This window comes from Lynx canadensis, chromosome B2, assembly GCF_007474595.2.
Source record: "Lynx canadensis isolate LIC74 chromosome B2, mLynCan4.pri.v2, whole genome shotgun sequence".
NCBI lineage: Eukaryota > Metazoa > Chordata > Mammalia > Carnivora > Felidae > Lynx > Lynx canadensis.
The window spans coordinates 113,926,381-113,948,813 of NC_044307.1; the positions used below are offsets into that span (position 1 = coordinate 113,926,381).

The 22,433-nt window shown below is 41.5% G+C and overlaps 1 protein-coding gene across 1 annotated transcript; it reads left to right on the forward strand.

Annotated features, from left to right (window-relative positions):
* The first annotated feature begins 3,060 nt into the window (after window positions 1–3,060).
* Window positions 3,061–14,173, forward strand: HEY2 (hes related family bHLH transcription factor with YRPW motif 2). The gene is made up of 5 exons (XM_030316272.1): window positions 3,061–3,215; window positions 5,151–5,229; window positions 5,363–5,446; window positions 7,697–7,778; window positions 12,191–14,173. The coding sequence occupies exons 1-5, from the start codon at window positions 3,133–3,135 to the stop codon at window positions 12,874–12,876; spliced, it is 1,014 nt and encodes a 337-aa protein (XP_030172132.1). The 5' UTR covers window positions 3,061–3,132; the 3' UTR covers window positions 12,877–14,173.
* Window positions 14,174–22,433: the final 8,260 nt, after the last annotated feature.

Below are 22,433 nucleotides of genomic sequence, written 5' to 3' on the forward strand. Positions count from 1 at the left end.
CCGCGGTTTGCTCTGCAATCGGACATCTTTTCTTCTGCCCCGGCTCTTAGTAAGCCTTCAACCAACTTTCGCTGAAAAGCATGTAGCGGAGGGGCGTTGAGGCTTGAAATCCCGCCGCTCTCTCATTCTCTTTTCTTTCTCTCCGCACTGGCCACCCCTCCAGCCCCCTCCAGCCCCCGACAATCCACAACCGTTCCTAAGCAAACTGGGGCGTTTTAAAGAGTTTCCTCCTTCTGTTTCCTCCTCTGACCTGAGAGTCACTTTCAGTGGAAGACAGATCAGGCAAGACGCCTAACCAGGAGATAGTCAAATAGGATACTTGAGGGAAATAAAAGACCTGATTGAAAAATCCCATGCTTCCTAATTACTATTAAGTATTTTGCATATAAGTGAGCATATAATGCTTATGACAGTGTTAAAAACACCGAGGTCTTTGGTCTTAAGCATTCTTATTTAAAAGACTTATACAGCGCTTACCATGTGCCAGCGGTTTTCCAAAAGGTTTTAATATATGACTCTCTTTGTAAAAATAAAAATAAAAAAAATAATAATAATCGACATTAAATCCGCGTGTGCTTTTCCGTGCTGTATTCTTCTTTACAACACGTTAGAACAGTTAACTCTTCAAAGGCAAATATGGAAAAACTATATATAAGTAGTTGCTACTTTATTGCAAGCAAACCATTTTCCTCTTTGCAATTTTTCACAATTATAGTAATCAAATGCACTAATATAGTGAGAATGAACTCTATTTTTTTTCAGTGACAATCTCAGGTTTTGCCTCTGGCGTTTAGAAGCGCGGGATTACTTGCTCTCGTGGCAAACGTTAATTGCACCTGTAGGCATTTGTTTTTAGAAAGACGTGCAGCCCTCTCTGAAAGTTGTGAAGGTTGAGTTCGCGCCAGGCCTGCTGCAGCGCGTTCACCTGTGGCCTGAGCGGACAGGTCATTGGCACATCCTCCTTGGATGCGGGGCGGACAACACGCGCGTCGGGCTCAGCCCCGCAGGCCTGCGGGGATCTGGAGCTGAGTGGCGTAGGGGAGGTCCGAGAGCCCGAGGGATGCGGGCCGGCTCAGCTGCGTTCGGCGTGCCCAGCTACTCAGCCACTGCAGACCAGCACAGGCCCAGAGACCCGCGCGGATTGGGCTCCCGCCCTGAGGCCGACGGCCGAATTGGGCGGGGGGGGAGGGGGGGGTCATCGCCCCCCACCCCCGCGTCCCGGGCGTCCTGAGCTGACCTGGTCCAGCCCACCAGGGCCCGCTCGGCCCCCGCCGACTGTGTGCTTTGCCTGGGGTTAAGTTTCAGAAGTCAGGATGAAACGTTTTGGATTTCTGTTCACACGGTTATTGCAGGCACCGCGGTGGGGACCGCACAAAAGAAACGAAGGCGTGTGGGGAAGGGGTTTTGTGTTTTAATGAGGGCTTAACACGCTGGCTGCACGTCCTTCCCGCTCTCCCCCGCCCAACCCCCGCCCGGGCCCAGTCTTTTCCCGTCTCATCCTTTCCTCTCCTCCTCCCCGCCCCGCGCCGGTCTTGTGTGGGGACAGAATGGAGTGTCAAAGGGACGCCCTAATCAGATCCCTAGAAAATCAGGAATCCGTCCGTGGCGGAGGGTTGTGATGAATGACAGACGCCCCTTTCTCAGAGCCGTTTCTCCACTAAGCACGGAGCTGTCCCGGAGCAAGGAGCCTCCGGCTCGCCCGCGACCAACCCGCCACCCGCCTCCCGGTACCGCGGCGCCGGGGCGGGCCAGCCGACGCCGCCTCTCGCTCTGGGTCTGCCCAGCTCCTGCCCTCGCCGAGGCACGTCGGCGTAGCCTCTCCGAGCCCCGCAACACAGGGGAAGAGCCGCTTAAAAACATGTTTTCCAAGCACTTCTGTCGTTTTTACAACCCACGTTGTCTAATGCACTGAACACAGGACACGAATTCGTCCTTTAGAAAACAAACTGATTTTCCAAGCGCGGTTTTTTCACGTTCGGGATTCTAATGAACTCTGCCGCTGCGACGGCACACACCAAGGGGAGCGGAGAACTGCCATCATGCGGATAATCCAAGCCCGAAAACCTCGAAGTTGAAAAACTACTAAAAGTGTGTCGTGAAATACCTGCACCATTGCTCTAGTCTTTCCCGCCGCCGGAGGAGACACAACTCCGGCTCACGGTCTACTCAGCGGAGTCTACTACCCAAGGCCCCTGTGGCCAAATGGAAATAACTGATTTAGAGCAAAGCGAACGTCACATGGTAGCCGACCTCAGACCCTCCGACAGCCAGCGGTTAAGTACCTGGTCGGGGAAACTCACGTCCTTATCTGTCCACAGCCCAGAGGCCGCGGAAGCAGCCTCGGGAGTTGCCAGGGAGAAAAGCAACTTTCATTTAAGGTTTTCTAAAACCCCAGAGGGCAAATGTGACCGTCAGGGTCAGCCAGTCAGCAGTTTTGGTCCAGACGAGGGACGGCCGAGTGGGGCGGTTCGGTTAAGCCAAGGCGCCTCCCAACGTCACTACACGTTCGCTCACACTCAGCCACGCGCTTGGAGTTATTCTTTAAACACAAGACAGAAACTTCACCGTCAGACTGTGGGGGGGGGGGTGAGGAGGAGGGCCGAAACCCGAGGTCCGGAGCCCGCCCCTCAGCGGCCTTCTCTCGCCGCGCTCGCGCCCACGTCCGCGTGCCGCCCTAGCGGGAGCTATCAACCTCACGCTCAGGCTCGCCGCTGCCTCTCCCGCCAGCGCGCAGCTCCCGGACCCCAGGTGCGCGGCCGCGTTCCCACGCCTCTGCAGAAGCCTCCGCCGCGAGCATTGGCGAGCGCGGCCCCGCCCCTCCGCCCCAACCAATCGCGGGCCACGCCGACCCCGAGGAGGCGGAACCCGGCGGGGCGGCCGGGGCCTGCGCGCGGGAGGCGCGCGAGGTGGCCCCGCCCGCGCGGAGGGGCGTGGCCGGCGCCGGTTCTTGCGGCCGAGCTCGGCTGCGGCGTGGGAAAGAGCCGCGAGGAGCCGACCGCGCCGCCGCGGGAGCCGCGCCTGCCCGGGCCCAGAGAGGGAGGGAGGAAGGGAGGAGGCAGGCAGGGAGGGCGCTGCGCCCCGCTCGGCGTCGGTGGCTCGGGCTGGGCTGTGCCCAGCGCCGTCTTCGCCGCGATGAAGCGCCCTTGCGAGGAGACGACCTCCGAGAGCGACATGGACGAGACCATCGACGTGGGGAGCGAGAACAATTACTCGGGGTGAGCGCGGGCTCGACGGGAACTGCCCGGAGCCCGAGGCATCGGGGAGCTTTGTGCGCGAGCGGCTCCTTGGAAATCCCAAGGCTCCTCTCCGCGGCGTCCTAACATAGCGGGGAAAGTTTTGCCCGGGAAATTTTGAGCGGTGGGCGCTCACGGAGCGTGCGTTGGGGTGGGGCGGGGGATGTCGGCTTTCACACCAGGGGTGGGGCGGAGAGGAAAGGGGACGCGACTGAAAGACTGCGCAGGAGTTGGCGAGGGAGGGTCCCAGGCTGTCAGCGTTAGGCAAGCGGACCGGCTGGCGACGGGCGACGCCCCCGCCTCTGAAACTGTGGGAGCACTTTAAGGATGGGCCAGGTGAAGAGCAAAACAGATTGAATTTTTCTTTTTTTTAATTTTTCAAGAGCCTAAAATGATGACTTGCCTTTTGGAGACAGTAAAGTAGTTTGCGATGTTAAGGCTAAGGAGGTTAAGCTTTCCGTTGGCCATGTGTGAGTGGGTTTACGGGAGAGTGAGTGAGGGATCGTTTTGGGCGTAGATCATCTCTTCGACTGCTTGCTGTTAAGTCTGGAAAAGATCGGAGTCGTGATCACAGAAGCCAGACCTCCACTTTCCAGTGACAGAGGGAGATTACCGAGGCATTTTAGTGCCAAGGCGGGTCAAATGATAATTGCTTCTAATTGGCATCCCCACAAGCTCCTTAATTATTTATCTGCAGCTGTCACTCAAAGAGCAAAATTCTTCCTACCTTTGGAATACTGGTTTTCTTTCCACATCGTTATTCTCGTAAGCACAAGCCAAAGCGTGAAATCAGCAACAGCAAAGATATTTACAGGAAGCGTTTCCAAAGTATCTTTTAATTATTTTTAAAGCGTGTGTCGTCTTAAAAAAATGAGATCTGAAAAACAGAAGAAGCCTTGTGAAAGATGAAACCAGTTGAGATGGGGTGGGACTGAGGGAGACAGTTAATTCAGAAATAAGATCCAGAAGTGAGAAGGTGAGGTAATAAGAACCTGGTGTGTGCAACATTTCTAAAATGAAAGAGAGCAAATAACAGGAACCTGGAGAATTCGAGAACATAAAGAAGCATAGTATCCACGAATTATGAAGAGAAACATGTACAAACTAGAAAGCATCATAAAAGTTATAAGTGATAATTGATTGAACTTTCAGTATAAAATACCTTTTCATTAGTAAACTCAAGATTGATTGCAGCCCCTATAGAGATTTAAGCTTAGCTTGAAGACGGGGGGATACTCACCTACAGTTTCGTTTTCAAACTAAAACATTTACCTAGTAGTTGATGTAATTTTAATTTCCCTGTCAGTGCCGTATTTAATTTGGGGCATTCTTTTGGAAGATTAGTATACAAAACATTACATTTTTTTTTCTGTTGTGAGGTATGTCTAATTGAAGTTTTGAGATAGTAAGATAACTTCTGTTTATTTTGAAGATTGCATCTAGGGACAACAGTTTGACATGTGATGACCTTATATCTGTTTGATAGTGGTGCTAAACATGGCTTTTATTTTAAAATTGCTTTGCTTTGTTTAGTGGGTCTGACGAGGAGGGTGCAGGAAGGATGCTATTAGAGATTAGCTGATTTTCAAGAAACATTTTTGAGTGGCACCAGGAAGTACTAATTTCTAACTTCTCATTCTGTCTGCCTGTAATTTTTTTCCCTGCAAGACTTAAAAGTTGAGGGATGTTTTTGCCAATGGATTTGGTGTCTGGATTACTTGTTTAAAAAAAAAAAAGGCACGGAAAGAGATATAAGGGCTGGAAACAAAGTATGTGAAGAGAAAAGTAAGAATTAAGAATAAAATAATATAGACCTGAGCTGTGCAGTCACTCAATATTTAATGGGTGCTATGAAGTACCCAGAAGAAACCATTGTTATGTTAATGCAGCACCTGATGTACCGTTCCTGTTTCACAGGCAAAGTACTAGCTCTGTGATTAGATCGAATTCCCCAACAACAACATCTCAGATTATGGCAAGAAAGAAAAGGAGAGGGGTATGTGATTTTTTTTTCTTTTTAGTTCATGTGATTCAGACTAATGTATAACAGTGGTGTTCCTCCATTAAGAGTAATTTTATCATTTGTGTATTCATAAAGTTTTGTTGTTGTTTTGCTTTCTTTGGGATAGATAATAGAGAAAAGGCGTCGAGATCGGATAAATAACAGTTTATCGGAGTTGAGACGACTGGTGCCAACTGCTTTTGAGAAACAAGTAAGCAACCCTCACCCCTGACCACCCCACCAAAAGACTCAGAAAATCTGATTCTCTCATCTGGGAATGTGGGTTCTTGTTAAAGCTCATTAAAATAATGGTGTATGTGCCCTGATCTGGCACAGAGCAGCTATTTCAATAAAATGCTTTGTTGTGGCAAAACTATTAAAAACATAATCCATCATGAAGTTGAAAAACATTTCCATTCTTCAGCTTATTTTCCCTTAAGGGTAACAGTGTTCATGCTTTCTCTGTTCTTTCTATGAAGACCAGTAGTGGTTTTGTTCAAAACCCAGCTGTATGTCGTACTCTTTAAATACACACACATACATATATATATCACAAAATTTCACTTTTTTGTAAACTGCTAAAAAAAAAAGCGCTTTTTATTTTAAAAATAACAAAAGTCCAGGAAGTAACATTTCTAGCTCTAGTTCCTGAATGGTAATACTAATAAAATTTATTTACCAAATCACTTGGTTTCATTTTTAATCCCTAGATTAATAGAGTGGTGTTCTATTTGGGGCATCTCTTTGGAAGTTTGATAAAAATAAAACTAGCCAACAATTCCCTCTTTCAGAATTCAAGTATTCCTTTACCAAAAAAAAAAATTTTTTTTTTGCATACTTAGAAAAGAAGGAAGCCAAATGTTTAAATCTTCCTTTGTTTTCTTGGAAAAGTTTTATATCTCTTGCCGCAATGGCTAATGGCACAGATTTCTAAGAGCATCTTTCATCAAAGAATATGGCATCATACACTGTTGAAAATACTTTCAATTTAATTCAAATAACGTATAAGACAGCAGTTGTTTGTTTATGTCATTTTGTTGTTTACTTCTTGAACTACAAACATTATACAGCAAGCCCTACAAAAGCCCTTGGCAATTATCCAGAAACTGCAATTTTGTTATTACTTTCACTGAAACTCCTGTACATCTTGATGGAAAAAGTGAATATTGACAGAAGTGCAAGATGTAACAGGCTCTTGATTATACATTTGTGAGAGAAAAAAAAAGATACCTATATGCTGAAACCGACTTTGGTAAGCTAAATGTAATGTGGAAATTGTAGTTTTGATTAGTAACATTTTCAATGACAATAGGCTGAAAATGAAAACATCAGTAATCACTGTTTTCACTTTGGGTACTGAAATGTCTGCAGTTATTTGGTGAGTATTTTTCCCATCACTTTGTTAGATTTTTTTTTTTCTTAAATGTCGACTTAAACCTTAAAAGCTAACCTCAGTTGTTTGGCAGTTAGTTACCATAAACACAGGCTTTCCCATTTGCCAGGCTTGGCTACCAACCCTGGCGAGCTGGCCCTGTTACGGTGTGATTAGAAGAGTGTTCTTTCTAGCGGTTTCAATGACTCTGGCACTCTCACCATGTACAGGGTGCTGATAATTTTCACAAAAAAGTAGAGCATAGGAACTTGAAGAAAACTTCAGTTTCCTTTTGAGAAAGACACATTGATTTAATTATTTAGTTTTTCCAGGAAATTAGAAGCTACCCGAGTCCTCTGAGGCAGTTCAAGGTGGCACATTTGTATTTTGGTTGGTTTCTAGAGGTTGCCTTATTTTGAAAAGTAGAACGTATAAATATATTCCCAAGGCATTTTATTAAGAACTGTTCTAAAGGGTTCAAATAATCTTTAAGCATTTCTGATGCTTACTAGGTAGGAGTAAATTATGCTTTCTTGTTTATGAACTTGGAATTCACAGTGACACCTGCTGGTAATTTTTGGAAAAAAAAAAAAACCAAAAAACCTTAAGTCTTCCCTTTTTTGTTTTTGGTTCTCCTTACCAGGGGTGTATCTTAAAGGCTTACTAGAACTTTTTATTTTTGAAAAATCTAATTTTCTAAGATCCTATTTCCTTAACCTTCAGAGTTGGATTCAGCTGATCTAGACTGTTGAATGTCCCCCAATATAGGGTAGAGATTGGATACAAGATTTGACATTTTTGCAGTGTAATAGTTTTAGTGGAGTGATCTTTGGAGTATAGTTTAATCATATGATTAAAAAATTATTTGTTATGCCTTTTAGTCTTTAAATGATAAATTGGCAAATATCTGTCATTAGGTATGACATAATAATTATTGTTTGCATGTAAAGCTTGCAAAGAATTCAGATTTTTCTATGAAAAAAATTAAATTTAGACTTTTCTAGTGAGAAGAAAAATTGAAAATCCAGTGTAAAATGTTCCAAGTCAGTTTCCATAGGACTTATAAGACTTCATGATTTGTTTATGCAGGGATCTGCAAAGTTAGAGAAAGCCGAAATACTGCAAATGACAGTAGATCATTTAAAGATGCTTCAGGCAACTGGGGGTAAAGGTAAGTAGGTGACTTCATTTTTACCCCCTTTCCGCCTTTCTCTTTTCATTCCCCTCCCCTAAGATTATAGGAAAGTCATAGTTGAACAGTTCTTTAACAAGCTGAGATAGGAGGTCCCAGATTAAAGCTGTAGAAATCAATGCTAATGGCAGGATTGAACTCGTGGGAAAGAACTTCTGGAACAAAAGAAGCACTTGACCCTGGGCTTGTGTTTGCTTTCATAATACTGTGGGAGTAAAGCTTCATTCACAGCAGCCTGGTCAGAGATTTGTTTGGGACCTCAGAAGCACATGCTGGAATCTGTACAGAAAGACAAAACAAACACACAAACATCCAAACATAAACAGGAGGTTAAAGGCAATCTTTTTCTCTTCTTCTTTCCCTTCCCCCAGACTCCATTAGATCAAGGCTGGGACTCAATACAGTACAGCTATTTCAAAGGAATTGACTTAAGAATTATTTTCATTGTTTTCAGATTTTGGTTGGTCTTGGGTTTGGACCAGACAGAACATTTGAAGTGTAGGTAGTAATTCTCTGGACTGGAAACTACTAATGGAGCAGTCATTCCTGCAGAGAGCAAACAGGAATAGGTGCCCCCGGCGCAGTGCCCTGGAGAGATATCTTCTGTACTAGAATCATCCAGAGGTCGGGGATGGACCCTCATGTTATATTGAAAATAGACGAGATCCTGAAAGCTGTAATAATTTATTCACATTTTATTATCCTTCTTCTCACATGTTACTGAGACTTGATTTTGCCCTTTTGTATTGTTTTTAGCCTTCAAGCAAGCCTTTGCTATTCACCTTAACCAAGAGTGTTTTTGTTACTCAGTACATTTGACAACTGGGTTGGGAGAGGGTACCACCAGGGGCTAAGTGCTTCCCTCCATCCTGGAGGCTTCTCTGCTCAGCATTAGCTTCTTATCACATAGTATCACAGTTTGCCCTAGATCAGAGCAGAGGCAAAGCATTGGAGGGAAGTAGCTATTTACCAATTGGTATAGAAGTACTTTAGTACTTAACTCCAGTATGGCCATACTGCTGAAGCCCTTTATTTATTTATTTTTTAATTTTTTTAAATATTTATTTATTTTTGAGAGAGAGACAGAATGTGAGTAGGTTACGGGCAGAGAGAGAGGGAGACACAGAAGCAGAAGCAGGCTCCAGGCTCTGAGCTGTCAGCACAGAGCCTGATGCGGGGCTCGAACTCACAAGCTGTGAGATCATGACCTGAGCCGAAGTCAGATGCTCAACCGACTGAGCCACCCAGGCGCCCCTGAAGCCCTTTAGAACATCAGCCCTGGGGGTGCCTGGATGACTCAGTTGGTTAAGTGTCCAACTCTTGGTTTTGGCTTGGGTCCTGATCTCACAGTACATGGGTTCAAGCCCCACATTGGGCTCCTCACTGATGGTGTGGAAGCTGCCTGGGATTCTCTCTCTCCCTCTCTTTCTTCCCCTCCCCTGTTTGTTCGTTCGTTCTCTCTCTCTCTCTCTCTCTCTCTCTCTCAAAATAAGTAAACTTAAAAAACAAAACATCAGCACTGGTCTTCACAATCTTTTAGGTGGGAAGTAAACACTTTAAAGAGAAGCCCACCTTCTCTAGAAACCATCCTGAATGGGTATAGAATTGTGATTTCTAATCATTAAAATGTAACCCTCAGAATAGGATGTAAAAGTTCTTACATAATAGAGGAGAACTGGATGAAATCGTAGAAGCCAGTGATCCAGCCCAACTTGGCTGCTGCTTGACCTTTAACCCAAGGCAGAAGTGCTCTGCAGTACTGTGAGGCCTACACTAGCACTCTGATCTCTAAAGCACCTCCAGCCCCATGATTTTGTCTCTGCACCTGCTACCTCAGATGTAGAAGACTGGTTGAGTTAGTGATGGTGCAGGAACAGCTTTTTGATTGCTCTGCCTCCCTTGGTGTTGTTCACCACAAGGCCAAGAATTCTTATCAGGGTTTCAAATATTTGGCATGAGCTATACTTCTAAAGAGTAATATTGTTCTTATGCCTTATTATAAAAACTAAGTTCCATTCTTGGTTGCTATTCTTGGCTACCTGAACAGTCCTAAAATTCATCCCAGAATAGTTTATGAACAGACATTTCCAAGCAAGCTCCACACAAGTCGCCTGACTGCCAAGTCATTAGAGAGGTCATCCCATAGGAGAAAATGTGGGCCTTAAACAGGAGGGGCGGGCAATGTGATCTCACATCATCAAAGACTCAAAACTGCTGTAGGGGCCTCCCAGTGGTGAAGGGCATAGACTCTGCAGTTGGGTTGCCTGGTTTCAAATCCTTGATCTGCCATATATTAGCTCTGTGACCCTAGGTAAACTACTCACCCTCGCTGAGCCCATTTTCTCATCTGCAAAATGACAGCCATAGTGTCTACCTCACAAGGTTGTTGTGAGTTTATTCACTTAAAGCCGCATAACAGTGACGGCATGAAGGAAGTGGTGTGGAATGGCCCCGTGTGCTTTTATTATTGGCCCAATATCTATTCCCAGGAGACAGCTGTTGGTCGCCATTTCCCTCTGCATTCAGCAACATAATAGGAATTACACAATTGATACTCCTTAATATGCAACAGAGAACTCAGCCACGTATAACAACATACAGCTGGCAAACCACAACTTTCGATCACCTTGTACCCACTCATGAAAATTCTTGGAAGCTCCTGGGGCTCCAATTATGTTGTTCCATTCTTTATAGTCTATCTTGGTATTGAGGTAGCTTCTAGAGAGAATTTAGAGAGGAACCTAAATTTCTAGATCCCTCTGCATTTCTGGACTCTGACTTCTGTTGATTTCCTCCCTCCTTACCTCATGAAAATTAGAAGCCTGCAATGCCCTGCAACGAACCCTGAGGGTCCTCATGTGAAATCTGTCCACAGAGGCGTCGTCTTCAGGAAGAGCTTTCCCTCTTAATCCCAGGGACTTTGTTGCTAACTAAGCTGAAGTTCTGGGATGCTAACTATTTTTGTTGCTGATCTCCCACATTTCATGATATTCTCTTATATCTGCTTTGTGCTGTTATTTTTACTGTTTTCATGGTGTATTTTTTGCCTCAGATGTGTTTTTGGGACTTCCAAATTTCTGTTGATATTCTAACTTTATTTAGGACTGTGAATATTGTGAATACTATTTTCCAAATGCTTTGATTACAGAATAAGATGGTTTAATTTTTAGTGGATGATAAATGAAACAGGTAATACTTTGATCTACAGAAACATGAAAAAGATAATATAAATGCCTTAGACGAAAATAACTTTGTGGTATTTCTCATTTAGATACACCCATATCCCAAAACTGAGTAAATTTTTAATTTGAAAATAGCTAAAAAAAAAAAAAGTTACAAATGAGAAAGAATCTGAAAAAAGATGCATCTGTACATATTAGAGGTCACCCATTCAAAGTGGTGACATTTCCCCAATTGTCTGATTATTATTCTATCCTAAATTGGCACTATTAATAAAAATACTTTATTATTTTCTGTCCAGTATATTATCAGTGGATAAAAAGGGATTCTTCTAAATGTGACCCAGCTCCAGCCATTTTTACGGTAGTGACCTTCGATGTGGGCTGTGCATTCATACACACTGAAAAATTAATGCACATCTTTTTCCTGGGTAGATGCCAGGAAAATGTAAGCTAACCACTGAAGGAAATATATATTTAAATTTAAGAAAAGTAAAGAGGTATAGTAATCTCATATCAGTAAAGCAGCCTGATATTGCATGATAGAAAAGTAAGATCTTCAAATTAGTAACCAAGATTTTTAAAAAGTCATTTTGTTTTCATCAAATCTTTTTGTTACAAACTAACGACAAGATGTTTTCACTTTGAAAAAAAAAACAAACACTGAGTCAAAAAGCGTTGTTGAGTTTATTAAGAGATTCTAGCATATTTTTAAAGAAGGTCTTCAAGCTGCTAAGATACATTTCATAACTCTGTGACAAATGCCAAGAGTGAGGATGTTTCAGATAAACCCTTTAATCTCCACCTCATGTGACAGAGACAAAGAGACTGAAACTCGGTACTTCCGTGCAAAAGTTTACGAGGGAATTTCACTATCCCACCGTACAAAAGGAGAGACATCCCCTCCTGGTTTTTTATGGAAGTGTTTGAAACACGGATGTTCTTATTTTTTTTCCCTACCGTAGTATTTGGTTGCAAGAACAACTGTAGTATATAGCATTGCCAGCCTTGTCACACATGTGAATTGCAAAGTGTACTTTCTTCTGCAGAAGTTACAACCATAATAACTGGCAACATTTTCAGAAAGGGTCGTCATCCCGCTTGAATCTTCTGCAGCGACGAGAGGAGCACAGTTGGTGTTTACTCACAGTAATTGTGCCGTTTTCTCTCACTCCCTGCCCTGGCCCCCACTTCACTCAAACCCCCTTCTAGGCTACTTTGACGCACATGCTCTTGCCATGGACTTCATGAGCATTGGATTCCGGGAGTGCTTAACGGAGGTGGCCAGGTATCTGAGCTCCGTGGAGGGCCTGGACTCCTCGGATCCCCTGCGGGTACGACTGGTCTCTCATCTCAGCACGTGCGCCTCGCAGCGGGAGGCGGCGGCCATGACGTCCTCACTGGCCCACCACCATCACCCCCTGCACCCGCACCACTGGGCGGCGGCCTTCCACCATCTCCCCGCTGCCCTGCTCCAACCCAACGGACTCCACGCCTCCGAGTCAACGCCTTGTCGCCTTTCCACGGCTTCAGAAGTGCCTCCTGCCCACGGCTCCGCCCTGCTCACGGCCACGTTTGCCCACGCTGATTCTGCCCTTCGGATGCCGTCAACGGGCAGCGTTGCCCCCTGCGTGCCACCTCTGTCCACCTCTCTCTTGTCCCTCTCGGCCACTGTCCACGCGGCCGCTGCAGCAGCCACCGCAGCCGCGCACAGCTTCCCTCTGTCCTTCGCGGGGGCCTTCCCCATGCTCCCCCCGAACGCAGCTGCAGCAGTGGCAGCCGCCACCGCCATCAGCCCGCCCCTAACGGTGTCAGCCACCTCCAGCCCTCAGCAGACCAGCGGCGGAACAAACAGTAAACCTTACCGACCCTGGGGGACAGAAGTGGGAGCTTTTTAAGTTTGCATTGAACTTTTTGCAATAGTAACTGAATGTCCTTCATTTCAGAGTCAGCTTAAACCTCTGCACCCTGAAAGTAGCCATACAGATGTCTACAGATCCACAAAGGAACAATAAAGCTATTTGAGACACAAACCTCACAAGTGGAAATGTGGTATTATCTTTTCTCTCTTGTTTTGTTTAAGGCAGCTTGGTAACTGACATCAGCAACTTTTGAAAACTTCACACTTGTTCTCATTTAGAAGTTTCCTGGGAAATATATGGACTGTACCATCCAGGAGTGCATCAGTATGTCTGAATTGGGGAAGAAAAAAAAAAAAAAAGCCCTGACTGGATTCTCTTGAAACTAGATGGAAAAAAAAAAAAAATTTGTGTTTCATAAGTGCCTGAGCTAGTAAAGTTTTCTTGTGAACAGATTAACATTGCACAAGTAAAGAAGATCATAGAGGTTAGGTTAAGACAGGAAAGGGACAGAAGTCTTGTATTAGGCTGCAGACATTTTAATAAAATGCCAGCGAAGAGTACTCTGTTGAAACCAAGAGGTTTTTGTTGGCCAAAAGGATTGCTGAAAATAATTTTCAAGTTGAAAGACCTAGTTTTATCTTAGTTTTCTTTCTTTGTACAGACTTGCCTGCCAAATGGTGACATTTAGCAATGCATTGGTATAAGCAATTATTCCATCAGTGCTCAGATTAACAGCCATTTCTGCCCTGCCTGCAAGCCCCCAGGCACTTTTTTTTTCCTCGGCTCAAAATTTGGTGCTTCTTTATGTAAAACCATACATAGAGTGCACCTAGAAGCACTTGCCTACCATGTGCCCCCCAGAAGCTATTTGATTCATGCCAACTTGAAAACTCTCCAGTGTGTAAAAGTTTAGGTTAATTTATTGTTTCATTTGGACTGTTTTTACGTATTTATCCTCTTCATTTTGTCCTGATAATGTGTAATACCTATTCTTGTCGCCCTTTGGGAAAAGCTGCATTTCTGGAGGTGACGAGACAGGGAGAGAGCATTGGGAAGAGAAAAGCCACGATTTTTAAATGCTCTTTGTCAAGCTCATGATTGCATTTGATCCCAAATCAAGATGAATGTATGCAGTGGGATGTACATAAATTATTTTTTGTTCATGCCTAGACTAGTGCTGCATAACGGTGTTTTTTTATTTTTAATGACAAAATAATCTCTTAATACATTGAAATTGAGCACGTGAGATTTTATGTTTGAAAGGTAAAGACACAGCATGTATTATTACGCACTTCATTTCTCTGCTGTGTGGAGAAAGCAATAAACATGAGAATGTTAAACATTATACAAGATTATACTTTTAAATATTTGTTTTAAAATTATTGTACCTAGTCTTTTTTGCATTACTTTGTAACCTTTTTCTATGCAAAAGTCTAAATATCACTAATTAAATGAAGTCCTTTTTTTGACTATTTCTATGTGGATGAGTTGCTTTGCAGAATGGAAAGTTGACATGAATTTCAAGCAAGGCCTTCCTTCACTAACAATTTAAGCCGTGGCTTTTCTTTTTCTCTTTCAGAGTCATTTAATATAATTCACAGCTTGCCTGAAAATAGTGTTTATCTGAGCTTGTATATCAATTCAGCATAGGCGGGTTTGACATTATTTGGAGACAGGAAGTGATCAGTTTCCTCTGCCTTTTATTCTTAACCGTGGTTCTTAGAAAAGTGCAAATACAAGAGCTCCAAATAATAGTACATTGAGCCTGGGATAATAAGCTAGAATGTGTCATACATCTTGTAACTCAAAAACATTTGTAGAGGGTTTTTAAAACATCACCTGTATATGTGATAAGCATATACATGCTTCCTGATGAGAAATCCTCTGTACCTACCTCAATGAAACTTTCTTTTGATGCTATAGAAATTGTGCACATATCCCTCCTTCTTCAATAAAGCCTAGAAGAGATTATTTTAGTTCCTGAAGCTATTGGGCCAAACGTAAGAAAAGAATTTTTTAAAAAAGAATGTTTTTATTCATGTCAGTTATGATATTGAGGGGAAAAGTGTGAGGTTTCTTACATTATTTTAGTTTTGAAAAATTAAGTATATAGTTTTTCTAATTTCTGTCTGTATGTGGGTAAAATATGAGCAAAACCAGATCACTTTGTTCCTCCTGTCTATAAGTTCTGTGATCATTGCATCTTCTATTAGCTCTGATGGAGTTAAGTAACAAATAAGGAAATGGATTTAGTAGTATTTGAAGTTTGCTTTTGAGTCATGATTTGTGGACAATAGGGATAGAAGTAATTCTTATTTTAAGATCTAGCAGCTGATTCTGTGCCTGTTATAATGTCAGCATTCAAAGAATTTCTTTTCCTTTTTTGGAATGTAAACCATTTTAGAGATCAGGAATTTTTATTTTTAATTTGGATTAAATAGTTTAAGATAAATCCACTTTCTTCCTCCTTTCCTCCCTTTCTCGTCCTTTTTGGTTTTTCCTTACATTTTTTTCCTTCCCTGTTACATATGGGCTGTTATTTTTCCAATTAATTGATTAAAATATTTGCAAAACAACTTGCGACATAGTTGCTAAGGGGTGTCATAGTTCCTAAAGGTGATTGTTGTCTATAATTTTGGTCATTTGAAGTTACTTGGTCCTTGATAAATGTTTCACATCATTAGCTATTGACATCACATTTTGCTGTGTTAAAAAACAAAATTCAACTAAGTAAATTTAAAGATCAAATTGGCTTTATTCAACCACTCATGAAATGGGCAGAATCCCATCTAGCAAATAGAAAGGAGCTCCAAGAAGGTATACAAAATGAAAGGCTTTTATAGGCAGAAGGGGGCTGCAAAAGGAAGTTTCTAACAAAAAGTGAATTGTTTCAGGCAAGGTCACCTTCCTTTGGGGAAAGGGTGGGGGTCTGTCATGCAGATGGCCTCACTGGTACTGATTGGTTAATTCCAGATTGACTGGTTAAAGGTCACTGCAGTTTGGTTAGATATTAAGTCTTGGTTGCCTATGTGGGTCTTGCACAAGTGACTCCATTTTGAGCCTGATGTTTCTTTTTAACAACTGTTTCCCATCTCTGATACAATTTTCTGTGAAAGTGGTGTTCTGCCTTTAAGTGTGGTAGCTTTCATGTTTGCTCACAAAACAGAAAAAAAAATAGTTTTTATGGCCCAGGAGGAAAATAACTTTTAAAGTTTGATTTATTAGTGGCTTTTAATTATGTAAAAGTTAATCCCAAAATTAATTCAAGGGATTTTTCATAGGATAAAAGGAAAATGGTGACATTATTAGAAATTTGGTTTTCTCCAAATGTTAAAAGCTGTATGTATGCCCAATGTCAGAAAACGATTAAAGAAAACAATTTAAGTGATAGAAACTTTATTTAACACTTCATGAGGCAGTCTCCTTTTGGAGAACTGCAAAATGGGGCAAAAGGAAGATTTTATAGGATAAAGAATAAAGAACAGGGAAGAGAAAAATGGAAAATATCTGATTGGCAGGGTTACATAATCAACCTTGTTTAGGGTGAGAAGGCCCAGAGTTGGCTTGGCATTGGGGGATTGACTATCTGGATATACCACATCTCTAGTCAAGTGGAACATTTATAGGGACTCAAAAGTTATCTGAAGGCCCATCTGCTCATGTAGCACTTGGGTAGGAGTAGCTCCATTTTGGGCCTAGAAATATAGTTCAACAGTAATTAAAACACACTTTTGTATTTCCCATCAGTGAGCCAGAAGGTATTTATTGAATAACTACTGTGTACCAAGCACTGTCTGTACATGTTAAGTTTCGAATGACATGTGGTAGCACATGCTAATGTGATTCTATAGCTTGACAATTATAGGTGTGACTGTCACTCTAGCTATTCACAAGGACCCTCAAAATAAGGAAGTGCCATGAGAGTGAGACAAGAGGTTTCTGAGAACTAGTTGGAGAGGATTTTTGGTCTCATTGGGATATTGTACTATTACAAACATGATAATTCATCATAATTTGAATAAATCTGAGGGACTTTTAAAGTAATGTTCAAACATTATGACAGGCAGGGATACTCACCACTATACTAATGAGGAGGACGTTTTGTTCAAACATTAAAAAAGGCCAAATGTTAACTAGATTGATGGCTCTAATGACCCACATGTACATATGATATGTATCATAAATCTTAAGTCTTTTGGGTTATCTTCTTTTTATAATCAACTTGTCCCTTTTCCAATCATTACATCATTAGGTCATATCACAAAGCAATTTCCATAAGTAAGACCATCAATTGCAAGAAACAGTGTTGGTTTAAGATCAGGTTTTTTGTTTTGTTTTGTTTTTTTTCTTAAGTTTACTTATTTTGAGAGCGAAAAAGTAGGAGTGGGACAGAGGCAGAGAGAGAGGGAGGGAGAGAATCCTAAGCAGGCTCTGTGCTAAAAGTGAGATCAGGGCTCAATCTCACTAACCGTGAGATCATGACCTGAGCCAAAATGAAGAGTCAGATGCTTACCCAACCAAGGCATCCCTAAGATCAGTTTTTAAGGAAAAGAATCACCACAACAGAACTTTATCCATTGATCATAAGACATCCCAATTTCCAGAGTGTTAAAAAAAAAAAAAAAAGGTACATCTTGGATTTGAGGCAATACTATAGTATAATAGTGTACTTAAGTACAAGTTTAAAAATCCATGGCTAGAGATGTACAGAGATTAAAATGTGGCTAAGTAGCTTACTTTAAAAATACCCCGGAGTGCCTGAGTGACTCAGTCAGTTGAGCATCCAACTCTTGATTTCGGCTCAGGTCATTATCCAAGGGTCATGGAATTGAGCCCCAAGACTGGCTCCAAGCTGAGCATGAAGCCTGCTTAAGATTCTCTCTCTCCCTCTGTGCCTCCTCCCTGCTCACACTCTCTCTCTAGAATTAAAACAAACCGCATCAGGATAGGGTCCTAGTCAAATTAAGAATCTGGATTAACTTTGTAAGCTTTATGATCTAAAGATAGATGTATTTTTAGCTTTTCATGTTTTTATTGCCCAGTGGGACTATTCCCAGTTCTGGTTTTACTGAAGAATGGAGTTTGACTTCCCCTTGTAATTCTTTTAAGATCTAAGCAATAACTGAGGTTGTGAATATTTCAGCAACTAAAACAAAATGCTACAGCAAATATGACATCATAAACTGTGACTATAGCTCATATTCTTTGGAAGGATAAGTCTTTGAACTCAGATGGGAGAATTTAAAAAGAAAAAAAGCCCCTTAGCTTGCATACACAATCTTGTATGAGGGACCAAAGGCATACGAGAAATGGCTCTCTAGGTACCAGGTGGTACTTTCTCCCTCTCTTCTGAAAGGAACAGACAGGAATGGAGTTGGTCAGGGAATTGGGTCCTCTGCTGTAACTGACAGAACCAGGCCAACCTAAGTCACAGATCTAACAAAGACAAAACGCGAATACTCACCGCAAATGCTGTTCATTGTTCTCTGTGCTAAGCTCTATGCTAAGTGTGTGAAATCTGTTGTCTCAGTGAAGCCTCATAACTGTCCTGTAGAGCACATATATTATTATCTTTGCTTTACATATTAGGATTTGAAAAATAAGTGGTTGATTGCCCAAGGTTGCAACTAGTAGTTTAAGCTATGACTCAACCCAGGCTTGTCTGATTCTTCAGCCCATACCTTTGACCTCTGGGCTATGGCTTTTGACACTGCTTTTTTGGCCTCAGACTAACCAAGAATATTTCAACCTTCCTGGGATCATTTTGGATTATTGATAAGAGTAAATCTGTCTATAGTATTAGCATAAAAGCCTCTACCATCTTATGCTTTTTTTCTTTCTTTCTTTTTAATGTTTGTTTATTTTGAGAGAGGGAGAGAGAGGACATGTGCATGCCCGTGAGTGAGCAGGAGTGGGGGGGGTGGGCAGAACGAGAGGGAGAGAGAGAATCTCAAGCAGGCTCTGCATTGTCAGGGCACAGCTGGACAGGGGACTTGATCTCACCACGGTGAGATTATGACCTGAGTTGAAATCAAGAGTCAGATAATTAACCGACTAAGCCACCCATGCACCCCTATCTTACCCTTTTAATATATGAAAGAATTAAAAAAAGAATAACCCCACTTTATTCCATTGTACAACATAAAAGGAAATAATTTTGGCAGTTTCCTAGTTTTAACTTTCAACTTTCAAGCAGGTCATACCTACCTTACCTTGATTGGTGACCTTAACCCTCAGTAATGTCTACCAAAGAATATCCTATAATCTCATTCAAGGTGATGGCAAAGGTGAAGTAAAATGGTGAAGTATTAAGACAAGGTATCTGGGGTCACCTGGCTAGCTCAGTTGGAAGAGCATGCTACTCTTGATCTTGGGGTTGTGAGTTCGAGCCCCACATTGAGGACAGAGATTACTTAAATAAAAATAAATAAAACAAACTTAAAAAAAAAGATATCTGAGAAAATTCAGTTTGAAAAGAAACGTTATACCTCAGTCTTCTACTGGATGTAAAAGATAGGTTTTTGGTGAGGGGGAGAATGCTGGATCATTCTGAATCCTTATACATTCCAGGTCATCATGTCATTAAACAACATTCTTCCTTTGGCCTAGAAAGACTTGCCCAGTAACCCATCCACTGTAACTGTAAATTATTAACAGGAAGGGATTTTGAACTAGCCTAAACCTTTTGGCCTACAGTTAAGCATGTTTTCCATAACAGTTAAGAGTTTATATGGGTACAGTTTTTAAAAAATCTTATAACTAGAGACATTTTTATATGCCTCTAAGTTCTTAGTCTTCTGGGAATTGAATATTCTGTTTCCTTGACCTCAGTTGTCATTCTGTTAGTCTGTGGGAATGAAGAGATTCATGCATATGAAATGGATATGCATGTAATAGAATGCCTTGTAAGCTTTTTTTTCTTTTTTTAAGGGACAAAATGAGGTTGAGTATCTTTGGCAAGTTAACTCTAAAGTTTCTTACATTAAGTGTGCATTGTAGTTTTGTGTTTTCACCGCAGTGATAACAAAGTCCCATTTTCTCATGTGGAAGAAAAAGTATTTCTCAAAGAATGGCTATTATTCATAATGTTTTACTTGTATAAGGGAATTTGTAAAATTTAAATTTTAAACCTTAAAATTTAAAACTTAGTTTTAAATTGCTCAAAAACTCATATAAAAGAGCTAAGTATTTTAATTGAGTTAACCCTGCCTTTTGTGATTATAAGCTATCAAGCTGAATATTATTTACCATACTGTGAAACTCTGCTTCCAAGATCTTTCATCACTTCTTTTTAAACTCTTTTCCTAATTACAGAGAACATAAATACCTTTTTTTTTTTTTTTCCGCACCAAAACAATCCAACTAGCTCTTTGTGTAGCTGTTTGTGTAGGCTTTCTCCTGGGCCAGCAATGGTTGCCCTCTCCCCTATCCTAGCCAGTCTGCCCCAGTACTCCTGCTTTAAATAGTCTTCTCTTGAGGTCTGGCAAGATGACAGAGATGTGTTTGTTCACAGTCAGGAGGGGAAAACACAGAGGCACATAGACCATATTCTACTCTCGTCATAACACATTTCTCTGTCATAGTCACACGCCACCTCCTAAACAGGAACTAAGCAAGGCACCCGTTTTTAAATTTTTGTCTCACAAGCAGCCACTGCTAAATTTATTTTCTTGTCTTGACATCTTTCTGTCAGAAAGATAAGCACAGCACTGTACAAATGGCTAGAGATGGTAACATCACCAAACCTACATATAGCCTGGTGACCATCAGATAAGCTCAGTGGGCAAGATTTGCCTCTGATGAGAAACATCCTTTACCCCTACAGTAAGGAGGCTTGATAGGCCATGTGCCCCCTTTGAAGGTTCAGTAAGAACCCCCACCCTCAAGATACCCATAAGTTCATCACAGCTGACTCTTGAAGCGCAGGCTTAAGGCAAATGTGTTGCACTGAGGGAACAGACATAAACACCAAGTGCCTACTGAGCATGACTATCATCAGAATGGGTCCCAGCAATAAAACGATAAATTATCTGACCAACACTGACCAGTTCTCACAACAGAGAACACAATGCCTTTGATGTGACCATGAAACCTTGAGTATGCCCAAGAGCAGGAGCCACAGACAAAACAACACAGGAGCAATAACTCAATATAAATGCATTTAGCCACTTCTCCAAACAAGGTCCAACAGGCAGCTTCCTTGCTCTGGGTTTCAGGAGCTTGAGACTAAAGGAGAAACAAAGTTCACCATTGTTTGTCATCAGGATATGACATAGGAAGAAAAATGACGGAAGCTATTTGTTTGTTTCTTTAAAATGTTTAGCTGAGGTGTTAAAATTCTGTAAGCATATCCTTTATGGATACAGCAAAAACATATTAACGAGGAGATGGTTTGCTTAATAGTGCAACTTGACAGCCATATCTAGGATAGTGCATGAGTTAAATGAAGTCTGTTAAGCAGTTTTGTTTGTTGTAAGATGTGGGAGCTTATTAAAATTCCTGTACTTATTCAATGGATCACTTAGAAATAACTTGAAATCCATATATATAATAACAAATTTATCTCTACTTAATATACATGTCATTTTTTTAAATCTCAGTTCTTTAAGGAATATAATAAATAGTATGATGATTAAAAGGACAAATTCTGAAGTTGGATATATCAAGATAGGTCTTCATATGTATTAGTTGTGTGACTTTGGACAAATTACTGCATCTGTGTAAATTATGTTTTTTAATTAGTAAAACAGGATTTAAAAACAACATCAATTTCACAAGAATTTTCTGAGAATTAAATGAGATAATCTTCATAAGATCTGGTACATAGAACACTATCAATAAATGGTAGTGTAGCTTATTAAAATTTAGTTTATTGAAAATGTCTTAAGATCCAAAATAAGTCTCATTCAGCCCCATTCACACAACTTTATTCAAATACATACCAAGGTAGTTGCCCAACACCTGTTCTTTTTGTATTAAATTATTTGCATGTACATTTTGCTTTATATAAATATATTTGCAGATTTACAAAATTTCAGGGTTAGAAGAACATAACCTAGACCAATGCTTCATTTTGCAGATGAAGAAACCTGAGGCCCAGCCAAATTAGATAACCTTTCCCACAGTCATGTGACCCAGATCTGATTTCGAATACAGAGTTCTTTTTAGGACAACATGACCACAAACATTTTCTTTCATAGCTTTATTTTTATTATTATTTTTTTTATTTTAGAGAGGGAGAGACAGCACAAGCAGGGGAGAGGGCAGAGGGAAGGAGGAGAGAGAGAGAGGGATATATATATATATATAGAGAGAGAGAGAGAGAGAGAGAGAGAGAGAGAGAGAGAGAATCTTAAGCAGGCTCCACATCAGTGCGTAGCCTGAAGCAGGGCTTGGTCCCACGACCCTGGGATCATGACATGAGCCGAAATCAAGAGTTGCATGCTCAACTGACTGAGTCATCCATGTACCCATCTTTCAAACCTTTCATATTTTAGATATGAAAGGTTTTTATTTTGTTATGAATGAGCTGAATGGGTCTACTGGTTTGTTAAGAAATCATGCTTTAATGCTTTCTGTCTTCAAAAACAATG

Excerpts from the sequence above, each read along its gene's own strand:
- HEY2 (XM_030316272.1), top strand. The coding sequence starts at position 3,133 with ATGAAGCGCCCTTGCGAGGAGACGACCTCCGAGAGCGACATGGACGAG. Across the intron at positions 5,447-7,696 it reads CAACTGCTTTTGAGAAACAA|GGATCTGCAAAGTTAGAGAA; the intron begins GTAAGCAACCCT and ends TTGTTTATGCAG. Across the intron at positions 7,779-12,190 it reads TCAGGCAACTGGGGGTAAAG|GCTACTTTGACGCACATGCT; the intron begins GTAAGTAGGTGA and ends ACCCCCTTCTAG.